General features: G+C 37.7%; 1 protein-coding gene across 5 annotated transcripts in view; it reads right to left on the bottom strand.

Moving 5' to 3' along the window:
- Nucleotides 1–5,100: 5,100 nt before the first annotated feature.
- The window catches only part of ERCC8 (ERCC excision repair 8, CSA ubiquitin ligase complex subunit), a 71,109-nt gene continuing 63,590 nt past the window's right edge, over nt 5,101–12,619 (bottom strand). For all 5 annotated transcript variants that reach the window (XM_030797745.1, XM_030797743.1, XM_030797741.1 and 2 more), the window contains one exon: nt 5,101–5,948. In XM_030797745.1, the coding sequence (XP_030653605.1) occupies nt 5,880–5,948 (69 nt within the window). In that variant the 3' untranslated portion in view covers nt 5,101–5,879. The remainder of the gene's footprint in view (nt 5,949–12,619) is intronic.

The following is a 12,619-nucleotide window of genomic DNA, read 5'->3' on the forward strand; positions in this document are numbered from 1 at the left end:
AACAGTGATTCTAGGTAGCACATTAAGAACTACACACATATTCTTTGCAAAGAAGAAAAAATGTTTATGATTGAACTTCGTTAGTTTTCTTCCCTGAATTTAATACTTTTCCAGAATTAAAACAGAAGAACTAGCACTATCCTGAGCCCTAGATTTAACCTTCTGATGTCCAGAAATTCATTACGATAGAAAGCAAAGTGATTGTTTTCCTTTCTGTAATTAGCTTTCCCTGCTATATTTTTTGACAGGCAATATTCTAATTGTGCTAAGCTTGTCATTCCATTTCTGGCATAGTTAGACTGATTTTAAGTTGACTGCTTTAGTGATAAGTTTTTTAGTTCAGGCTCAATAATTAGCACCTGAACATGGAAAACATTAAATTAAAAGAATGGAAATTTACCAAAGTATTTGTTTATAAAAATTATATAATTCACAGAAACGTCTTTAGCTTTTCTAGTCTTCAGTAGTTATATTTTTATAGAAATAACAAAGTATTAGTATATTACTCAACAGTAATGAAATATTTCTGAATGAAAACTGTGTAGCCCTTATTTAAGTATCTAATTTGAGGTTTTCCTTTCCATTGTGAAATAGTGATTTTTCTTTGAAAAATAATTGAGATTAGTTTGCTGATGCAATATTTTTCTACCATTGTCTCATTTCGATTTTAAATAATAAAGCTAATGGTGTGTCTCTCACCAATACTCAGCTCTATAAACCTATGTGTCTCTTATTGAAGAGCTTCATTTTGAAATTACTTTATCTATTATAATTGGTACAGTTTAAGGTTTTGTCTTTAGAGAATTTTTTAAAGGTTTTAAAATCTATTTTAAATGGGGCTTTTTAGTATAAACTGGACACAAGGAACACTTCAGTTCATGGGATAACTTTTTTTCTCTATTAAGGTGTTTCCTTAATTCTAAAGTAAAGGCTTGGTAGCAAGTTTAAAAGAGAGGTCAAGCTGATCTATGATGTGATTTTTTAGGCTTCTGGTTAAAAATAGATTTATGGCTATGTTAATAAAATGTGCATTTAGTATTTCTACATATTTTTTAAAACTAGGCATTTCATAGGTGTACCATAATGACTAGTTAAAAATGGAATCAAACTGAAGTGAACAAATGGCCTAAGTATTCTTTGAAATATGGCAGGATACAAGTACCTTAGGTGACGAAAAGACAGCCAAGACGGCGTGGAAGGAAAACATATAGAAGGTACAAGGCACTGGAGAGAAGTTATACGTAATCACTGCCTTCATAATAGATTCATTGATATACAATGTGAATAAGGGTTGACAAATACCAGTTGAATAAACAATTATTAAGAAGTTTCAAGTGGAAGCCTCCCATATTTCTCCGCTATATTTCTGCAAGTGCTTAACAAACAAAACAAAACAAAACAAGGGTTTAGGGTGGGGAGGAGAATAAAACAATAATCAAAAGTCTCCCCTAATTATCACAGTCAGGCCTGAATTAGTAACCTTGAACATCAAATACAAACTCTTAAAGTATAGGACAGAAACAACAAAACAAGTACTTATTAAGCACCTACTACATGCCAACTACAGTTCTAAGAATTAAAACAAAACAAAAAGGGCAAGGAGAAACGAAAAGATAAGACAATGAAAGAGAAGTCAAAGTCAGGCCCGGCACAGTGGCTCACGCCTGTAATCCCAGCACTTTGGGAGGACGAGGCTGGCGGATCACTGGAGTCCAGGAGTTCAAGACCAGCCTGGCCAACATGGTGAAACCCCACCTCTGCTAAAAAAGAAAAATACAAAAATTAGCCAGGTGTGGTGGCGGGCACCTGTAATCCCAGCTACTTGGGAGGCTAAGGCAGGAAAATTGCTTGAACCTGGGAAGCGGAGGTTGCAGTGAGCTGAGATCGTGCCACTGTGCTCCAGTCTGGGTGACAGAATGAGACTCTGTCTCAAAGAAAAAAAAAAAAAAGGAAGAAACATAGAGAGGTCAATTACATGCAATTTTTAGATAATCCAAAAAAAGAAGAAAGAAAAAGGAGAAGCAACAATTAGACAAATATTAGAAGAAAATATACCTGAGCTGAGAAAAGGTTTGGACCTTCATTGAAAGAGCTCCCAAGAAGTCTAAGAAGTGACGGAAGAGAACAAAAAAAGACATCAGATATCTTGACAAGATTAAGAAACTATAAGTTTTTACTTTTTTCTTTTAAACCTCAGTTTACAAGCTTCCAGCTATAACAAATGAATTCCCTACAAAGGGAAAAAAAACCAAAGTGGCTTTGGAATTCTCAACTGCAATACCAGAAGCTAGAAAAACGTGGGCACAGTATCTATAGACCAATAAAAGGACTACAACCCAAAAATCGTATACCCAGCTAAACTATCATTTCAGAGGAAAAAAAAAAAAGATGATATTCAATAACTAAATTGTGCAAATTGTACACCGAAATATACCAATTAAGAAAAATATAGGTCAGTTCCCAGTTTTCACTAATAAACATGTAGCTCTAGACAGGTGACTAGCTGAAAACAACTGGGGGACATTCACAAAATGGAGTATGATGCAGTTAACAAAAAGAGTAACTTTGTTATAACAAATGACAGACAGGGATTTATATAAGCTGTAACTGCAAAATATAATAAAAAAACTGTGTATATCCCAGTTCTGCAAAATAAAAATACATCCCCTATATGTCTACATAGATCTATATAGGACTGCCACATGAATGAACACAGTCTAGGTTAATAACTTGGTTTGTGGCAGGAGGGGTAACGAATGGGGAATGTGGTACTAATGTGGAAAGAGAGGGGTGTTTATAACAACAGCATGTTCAACATCCCATTATGTAAAATTATATGTATCATAAGAGATTCATGAAGAATGACCATGAAAATGTTAGTGGTGGTTACCTTATGGTATTATAATTCCAGGTGACCACTACCTTCTTTTTTAGATTTTTATGTTGTTTGAATTATTTATAATGAGCCTATATATCTATATAACTAGAAGTAAGTAAAACAGTTATTTGCAGTTTGGAAGAAGACTTCCTTTTTCTTAAAAAGAAATTTCCAATTTTAATAGCTTTTCTTTTCTTTTTCTTTTGGGAGACAAGGTCTTGCCATGTCACCCAGGCTGGAGTGTAGTGACACGATCTTGGCTCAATACAGCCTTGACTTTATAGGTTCAAGTGATTCTCCAGCCTGAGTCTCCCAAGTATCTGGGACTACAGGTGTGCACAACACACTTGGTTAATGTTTATATTTTTTATTTAGAGACGAGGTTTTGCCATGTTGCCCAGGCTGGTCTTGAGCTCCTGAGCTCAAGTGATCTGCCTGTCTCAGCTTACAAAGTGTTAGGATTACAACCACCGTGCCCGGCCAATAGCTTTTTCAAACTAGCTTTTTCAAAGGTCAAATGCACCCTCACCAAGGGGACAAGATTGAAAGTAGAATTGCCTGGGCTTAATAAATCAATGATTTGAAACTATCAGAAGAAAACATGGAGAAAATGCTCTATGACATTGGTCTGGTCAATGATTTTTTTGGATACGATCTCAAAAGCACAGTAACAAAAGCACAAGTACAGAAATGAAATTACATGAAACTAAAAAGCTTCTGCACAGCAAAGGAAACAATTAACAGCGTGAAGAGACAACCTACAGAATGCAGAAAAAATATAAACTATAGATCTGACAGGGGGTTAATATCCAAAATACATAAGGAACTCAATAGCAGGAAAACAACCCATTTAAAAATGGGCAAAGAACCTGAAAAGACAGTTCTCAAAAGAAGACATGCAAATAGCCAGCAGATATATGAAAAAATTATCAACATCAGCAGTCACCAGGGAAATGCAAATTAAAACAACGAGATATCACCTAACACCTGTTAGAATGGCTACTATCAATAACACAAAAGATAACAAGTGTTGGCAAGGATGTGAAGAAAAAGGAATTCTTGCATTATTGTGAAGAAAAAGGAATTCTTGCATATTCTTGGTAGGAATGTAAATTAGTACAGCCACTATGGAAGACAGTATAGAGTTTCTGCAAAAGTTAAAAATACAACTACATATGATCCAGCAATCCTACTACTGGGCTTATATCCAAAGGATATGAAATCAGTATGTCAAAGAGATATCTGCACTACCAGGCTCATTGCAGCATTATTCACAATAGCCAGGATATGGCATCAACCTAAGCATCTATCAATGGTTGAATGGATAAAGAAAATGTAGTATATATACACAAACAGCTGATCTCATAGAGGTAGAGAGTAGAATGGTGGTTACCAGGAGCTAGGGTGATTGGAGAGACATTGGTCAAAGGATACAAAATTTCAGTTAAAAAAGAATTAGTGCAAGACACCTATTGCACAACATAGTAACTATAGTTAACAATTACAAGATTACTATTAATTTTGAAAAATGATAAGAGAATGGATGTAAAGTGTTCTTATCACAAAATGGTAACCATGTGAGGCATATGTCAGTTAGCTAGATTTAGTCATTCTATAATGTATATATGCTTCAAAACAGTATGTTGTACATGGTAAATACATACAATTTTATCTGTCAATTGGAAAAAAAAAATCAATTGTAAAAGCAAGTGTTTGGAAAACATTTAGCTGGAAAGGTCTGATAGGAGGTCTAACCCTTATACACTTAAAAACTCAACAACTGGCTGGGTGCAGTGGCTCACGCTTGTAATTCCAGCACTTTTGAGAGGCCGAGGCGGGCGGATCATTTGAGGTCAGTAGTTCGCGACCAGCCTGGCCAACATGGTGAAACCCATCTCTACTAAAAATACAAAAAATTTAGCCGGGTGCAGTGGCGGGAGCCTGTAATCCCAGCTACTCCGGAGGCTGAGGCAGGAGAATTGCTTGAACCTGGAGGTGAAGGTTGCAGTGAGCTGAGATCACAACACTGCACTCCAGCCTGAGTGACAGAGTGAAACTCCATCTCAGAAAAAAAACAAAAAAACAAAAAACCCTCAACAACTGTATACTTTTGGTATTCAAGCTCATAAAAGCCTCATTTACTAGTCTACTGCTGGTAAGGATCAGGAAGGGAATATTAAGATTACCTTCACGATAATCACTTGTGGGTTGACACAGAAGGAGACAATAACAGAAATTTTATTACAGCATTTCATGTTTAAGCCAGATTCCCTGCCAGGATATTTTCTGCTTGAATTAATGAGGCAGCATTTGGTCATACCTTAATGAGTTTCATAGAAAAAGAGTTCAAGCATTAGTGCAAACTGCCTTCTGACATTAAAATAAAATAAAGCAAACATGGGATTTTCACAAAGTTAAAAGCCTCCTGTGATGCACATTTTGGAGAGTAGGAGACATTGAGCCTCAAAATGTTTAACATAAAGCATGGTTAATTAAATGAAACCATTGAAAAATGTGAATACGTGAAGAAGAAAGAATCAAATAATTTTGATGTTACCATTTCAACTACTATTTTTGATATAATCATTCTTGGCAAAATCATTCTTGAAGTGGAAACGAGCAGGCCGATAGTACAGCATGTAAAAGAAAGTCAATACTGATGGCCTCCACTTGCTGATCCTCTGAGACTGCATCTTATAGTTCATAAAATCTGCTGAAGGTCACAATTGAGGTACAATGACTTGTGTACTTGTACTGTAGCAATGAGGGCTGTCCCAGGCCACAGCATCTGGGATCAACGAACACATTTTGACTAAATAGACTATACAGAAGTCTGTTTTAGGATTTTATGCAAATATTAACCTCATTTTAAAACATGAGGAAAAAAATTACCCACATTTAGGGCTAATTTGGCTGTCAGGAACAGACCGTACAGTTGAAAAAAACATACTGTCTCATTTAAAAAGTTTCAGCAGAGACACAAAGGTACTAAGGGTGATATTCATCCTTCTTCATCACTGCTGCTCCAGGCATCTTCAAAGGCCGGATTTAATTGTGATTTTGTTGTAGTCTAAAAAAAGAAAAAGAAAAAGGAAGATTCTGTTTTTTCTACTTCATAATTTTAGGCTCATAATAAAGTTATGAAATATATCAGGTAAGTAGCAATTACATTATTTTGGAAGAAAATGTATAACTGTTAATTTCAGAACAAAAATAAGAAACAACCCATATACAATATAAGATAATGTAACTTCATTTGAAACAGACAATACCAGACTTTATCCAAACACCCTGTTTCCTTTAATCACCTCACAAATACATACATACATACAGATACTATGATGCTGCCATTGCTCAAGGTATTTCTCAACAACTCTTTGGAATTACCTGAAGAAAGTGGCACTCTGATATCCATGGGCTAAGATTGGACTCCAGGTGTACAGTCTGACCTGACAGCCCAAAATATCAATGTTGGCAACTCTTTATTGTTTGGATGAAAATAACTTTTATAAATAAACAAATACCCAAATATGGAGAATAAGGTATTCAAGCTGAATAATACCATTTTTAGTCCAAAAATAATGTGGGTTATTAAGTAGTGATATTTATGTACTTATTTGTAAGTAATGACATTTAATTACTTATTTTTATAGGTAGGTAGGGCAGTTCAGTAAAACATGCAAAATACGTCAGAAATGGTAACATGTTTATAGTCAGCACATAGGTTTCCCTCAGGGATTTGTCTGAAGGATAACATGCATCTAGATGATGTTTATTTAAAACAACAAGGTGATTAGCAACTGCAGAAATTTTAATCATCTGTGGTATTTCAAATCAGTTCATTTTGGGGAAAACTGAATAGCTACTTCTGATACTCTTGCAAATAACTAAAAGGGCTTTAAGATGGTCTCATTGTTAAAGTAACTGGGTATTATGGGCCAGGTTTGCTTCTTTTGGTGCAACTTTTACAACTGCTACAATTTTATTCAGATTCCAATTCCAATGCTGTATTAGCATCAAGACTACTCTTAAATTATTTTAGATTTATTGCCTTTTATAACTTAGAGAAATATACATATTTTTTCTTTTTGAGACAGAATCTCGCTCTGTCACACAGGCTGGAGTGCAGTGGCGCGATCTCCGCTCACTGCAAGCTCCGCCTCCTGGGTTCATGCCATTCTCCTGCCTCAGCCTCCCAAGAAGCTGGGACTACAGACGCCCGCCACCACGCCCGGCTAATTTTTTGTATTTTTATTTCCTTATTTTTTTTCTTTTCTTTTTATTATACTTCAAGTTTTAGGGTACATGTGCACAACGTGCAGGTTTGTTACATATGTATACATGTGCCATGTTAGTGTGCTGCACCCATTAACTCGTCATTTAACATTAGGTATATATCCTAATGCTATCCCTCCCCGCTCCCCCCACCCCACAACAGGCCCCAGTGTGTGATGTTCCCCTTCCTGTGCCCATGTGTTCTCATTGTTCAATTCCCACCTATGAGTGAGAACATGTGGTGTTTGTTTTTTGTCCTTGTGATAGTTTACTGAGAATGATGGTTTCCATCTTCATCCATGTCTCTACAAAGGACACGAACTCATCTTTTTTATGGCTGCATAGTATTCCATGGTGTATATGTGCCACATTTGCTTAATCCAGTCTATCATTGTTGGACATTTGGGTTGGTTCCAAGTCTTTGCTATTGTGAATAGTGCCTCAAACATGCGTGTGCATGTGTCTTTACAGCAGCATGTTTTATAATCCTCTGGGTATATACCCAGTAATGGGATGGCTGGGTCAAATGGCATTTCTAGTTCTAGATCCCTGAGGAATTGCCACACTGACTTCCACAATGGTTGAACTAGTTTATAGTCCCACCAACAGTGTAAAAGTGTTCCTATTTCTCCACATCCTCTCCAGCACCTGTTGTTTCCTGACTTTTGAATGATGGCCATTCTAACTGGTGTGAGATGGTATCTCATTGTTGTTTTGATTTGCATTTCTCTGATGGCCAGTGACGATGAGCATTTTTTCATGTGTTTTTTGGCTGCATAAATGTCTTCTTTTGAGAAGTGTCTGTTCATATCCTTTGCCCACTTGTTGATGGGGTTGTTTTTTTCTTGTAAATTTGTTTGAGTTCTTTGTAGATTCTGGGTATTAGCCCTTTGTCAGATGAGTAGATTGCAAAAATTTTCTCCCATTCTGTAGGTTGCCTGTTCACTCTGATGGCAGTTTCTTTTGCTGTGCAGAAGCTCTTTAGTTTAATTAGATCCCATTTGTCAATTTTGGCTTTTGTTGCCATTGCTTTTGGTGTTTTAGACATGAAGTCCTTGCCCATGCCTATGTCCTGAATGGTATTGCCTAGGTTTTCTTCTGGGGTTTTTATGGTTTTAGGTCTAACATTTAAGTCTTTAATGCATCTTGAATTAATTTTTGTATAAGGTGTAAGGAAGGGATCCAGTTTCAGCTTTCTACATATGGCTAGCCAGTTTTCCCAGCACCATCTTTTAAATAGAGCGTCCTTTCCCCATTGCTTGTTTTTGTCAGATTTGTCAAAGATTAGATGGTTGTAGATATGCAGCATTATTTCTGAGGGCTCTGTTCTGTTCCATTGGTCTATATCACTGTTTTGGTACCAGTATCATGCTGTTTTGGTTACTGTAGCCTTGTAGTATAGTTTGAAGTCAGGTAGCATAATGCCTCCAGCTTTGTTCTTTTGGCTTAGGATTGACTTGGCAATGTGGGCTCTTTTTTGGTTCCACATGGACTTTAAAGTAGTTTTTTCCAATTCTGTGAAGAAAGTCATTGGTAGCTTGATGGGGATGGCACTGAATCTATAAATTACCTTGGGCAGTATGGCCATTTTCACAATATTGATTCTTCCTATCCATGAGCATGGAATGTTCTTCCATTTGTCTGTATCCTCTTTTATTTCATTGAGCAGTGTTTTGCAGTTCTCCTTGAAGAGATCCTTCACATCCCTTGTAAGTTGGATTCCTAGGTGTTTTATTCTCTTTGAAGCAATTGTGAATGAGAGTTCACTCATGATTTGGCTCTCTGTCTGTTATTGGTGTATAAGAATGCTTGTGATTTTTGCACATTGATTTTGTATCCTGAGACTTTGCTGAAGTTGCCTATCAGCTTAAGGAGATTTTGGGCTGAGACAATGGGGTTTTCGAGATATACAATCATGCCATCTGCAAACAGGGACAATTTGACTTCCTCTTTTCCTAATTGAATTCCCTTTATTTCCTTCTCCTGCCTGATTGCCCTGGCCAGAACTTCCAACACTATGTTGAATAGGAGTGGTGAGAAAAGGCATCCCTGTCTTGTGCCAGTTTTCAAAGGGAATGCTTCCAGTTTTTGCCCATTCAGTATGATATTGGCTGTGGGTTTGTCATAGATAGCTCTTATTATTTTGAGATACATCCCATCAATACCTAATTTATTGAGAGTTTTTAGCATGAAGGTTGTTGAATTTTGTCAAAGGCCTTTTCTGCATCTATTGAGATAATCATGTGGTTGTCTTTGGTTCTGTTTATATGCTGGATTACGTTTATTGATTCACGTATGTTGAACCAGCCTTGCATCCCAGGGATGTAGCCCACTTGATCATGGTGGATAAGCTTTTTGATGTGCTGCTGGATTCGGTTTGCCGGTATTTTATTGAGGATTTTTGCATTGATGTGCATCAGGGATATTGGTCTAAAATTCTCATTTTTGGTTGTGTCTCTGCCAGGCTTTGGTATCAGGATGATGCTGGCCTCATAAAATGAGTTAGGGAGGATTCCCTCTTTTTCTATTGATTGGAATAGTTTCAGAAGGAATGGTACCAGCTCCTCCTTGTACCTCTGGTAGAATTTGGCTGTGAATCCATCTGGTCCTGGACTTTTTTTGGTTGGTAAGCTGTTAATTACTGCCTCAACTTCAGAGCCTGTTATTGGTCTATTCAGAGATTCAACTTCTCCCTGGTTTAGTCTTGGCAGGGTGTATGTGTCAAGGAATTTATCCATTTCTTCTAGATTTTCTAGTTTATTTGCGTAGAGGTGTTTATAGTATTCTCTGATGGTAGTTTGTATTTCTGTGGGATCGGTGGTGATATCCCCTTTATCATTTTTTATTGCGTCTATTTGATTCTTCTCTCTTTACTTCTTTATTAGTCTTGCTAGCAGTCTATCAATTTTGTTGATCTTTTCAAAGAACCAGCTCCTGGATTCATTGATTTTTTGAAGGGTTTTTTGTGTCTCTATTTCCTTCAGTTCTGCTCTGATCTTATTTCTTGCCTTCTGCTACCTTTTGAATGTGATTGCTCTTGCTTCTCTAGTTCTTTTAATTGTGATGTTAGGGTGTCAATTTTAGATCTTTCGTGCTTTCTCTTGTGGGCATTTAGTGCTATAAATTTCCCTCTACACACTGCTTTGAATGTGTCCCAGAGATTCTGGTATGTTGTGTCTTTGTTCTCGTTGGTTTCAAAGAACATCTTTATTTCTGCCTTCATTTCATTATGTACCCAGTAGTCATTCAGCAGCAGGTTGTTCAGTTTTCATGTAGTTGGGTGGTTTTGAGTGAGTTTCTTAATCCTGAGTTCTAGTTTGATTGCACTGTGGTCTGAAGGACAGTTTGTTATAATTTCTGTTCTTTTACATTTGCTGAGGAGTGCTTTACTTCCAACTATGTGGTCAATTTTGGAATAGGTGTCGTGTGGTCCTGAAAAGAATGTATATTCTCTTGATTTGGGGTGGAGAGTTCTGTAGATGTCTATTAGGTCCACTTGGTGCAGAGCCGAGTTCAATTCCTGGATAGCCTTGTTAACTTTCTGTCTCGATGTGTCTAATGTTGACAGTGGGGTGTTAAAGTCTCCCATTATTATTGTGTGGGAGTCTAAGTCTCTTTATAGGTCTCTAAGGACTTGCTTCATGAATCTGGGTGCTCCTGTATTAGGTGCATATATATTTGGGATAGTTAGCTCTTCTTGTTGAATTGATCCCTTCACCATTATGTAATGGCCTTCTTTGCCTCTTTTGATCTTTGCTGGTTTAAAGTCTGTTTTATCAGAGACTAGGATTGCAACCCCTACCTTTTTTTGTTTTTCATTTGCTTGGTAGATCTTCCTCCATCCCTTTATTTTGAGCCTATGTGTGTCTCTGCAAGTGAGATGGGTTTCCTGAGTACAGCACACTGATGGGTCTTGACTCTTTATTCAATTTGCCAGTCTGTGTCTTTTAATTGGAGCATTTAGCCCATTTACATTTAAGGTTAATATTGTTATGTGTGAATTTGATCCTGTCATTATGATGTTAGCTGGTTATTTTGTTCGTTAGTTGATGCAGTTTCTTCCTAGCCTCAACGGTCTTTGCAATTTGGCATGTTTTTGCAGTGGCTGGTACCGGTTGTTCCTTTCCATGTTTAGTGCTTCCTTCAGGAGCTCTTTTAGGGCAGGCCTGGTGGTGACAAAATCTCTGAGCATTTGCTTGTCTGTTAAGTATTTTATTTCTCCTTCACTTATGAAGTTTAGTTTGGCTGGATATGAAATTCTGGGTTGAAAGTTCTTCTCTTTAAGAATGTTGAATATTGGCCCCCACTCTCTTCTGGCTTGTGGAGTTTCTTCTGAGAGATCTGCTTTTAGTCTGATGGGCTTCCCTTTGCGGGTAACCTGACCTTTCTCTCTGGCTGCCCTTAACATTTTTTCCTTCATTTCAACTTTGGTGAATCTGACAATTATGTGTCTTGGAGTTGCTCTTCTCGAGGAGTATCTTTGTGGCATTCTCTGTATTTCCTGAATTTGAATGTTGGCCTGACTTGCTAGATTGGGGAAGTTCTCCTGGATAATATCCTGCAGAGTGTTTTCCAACTTGGTTCCATTCTCCCCGTCACTTTCAGGTACACCAATCAGACGTAGATTTGGTCTTTTCACATAGTCCCATATTTCTTGGAGGCTTCGTTCGTTTTATTCTTTTTTCTCTAAACTTCTCTTCTCACTTCATTTCATTCATTTGATCTTCCATCACTGATACCCTTTCTTCCAGTTGATCAAATCGGCTACTGAGGCTTGTGCATTCGTCATGTAGTTCTCGTGCCATGGTTTTCAGCTCCGTCAGGTCCTTTAAGGACTTCTCTGCATTGGTATTCTAGTTAGCCATTCATGTAATTTTTTTTCAAGGTTTTTAACTTCTTTGCCATGGGTTCGAACTTCCTCCTTTAGCTCAGAGTAGTTTGATCGTCTGAAGTCTTCTTCTCTCAACTTGTCAAAGTCATTCTCCGTCCAGCTTTGTTCTGTTTCTGGTCAGGAGCTGTGTTCCTTTGGAGGAGGAGAGGTGCTCTGATTTTTAGAGTTTCCAGTTTTTCTGCTCTGTTTTTTCCCCATCTTTGTGGTTTTATCTACCTTTGGTCTTTGATGATGGTGACGTACAGATGGGGTTTTTTGTGTGGATGTCCTTTCTGCTTATTAGTTTTCCTTCTAACAGTCAGGACCCTCAGCTGCAGGTCTGTTGGAGTCTGCTGGAGGTCCACTCCAGACCATGTTTGCCTGGGTATCAGCAGCGGAGTCTGCAGAACAGCGGATATTGGTGAACAGCAAATGTTGCTGCCTGATCGTTCCTCTGGGAGTTTTGTCTCAGAGGAGTACCCCACCGTGTCAGGTGTCAGTCTGCCTCTACTCGGGGGTGCCTACCAGTTAGGCTACTTGGGGGTCAGGGACCCACTTGAGGAGGCAGTCTGTCCATTCTCAGATCTCCAGCTGCG

This window comes from Nomascus leucogenys, chromosome 18 (genome assembly GCF_006542625.1).
Source record: "Nomascus leucogenys isolate Asia chromosome 18, Asia_NLE_v1, whole genome shotgun sequence".
Classification (NCBI taxonomy): Eukaryota; Metazoa; Chordata; class Mammalia; order Primates; family Hylobatidae; genus Nomascus; species Nomascus leucogenys.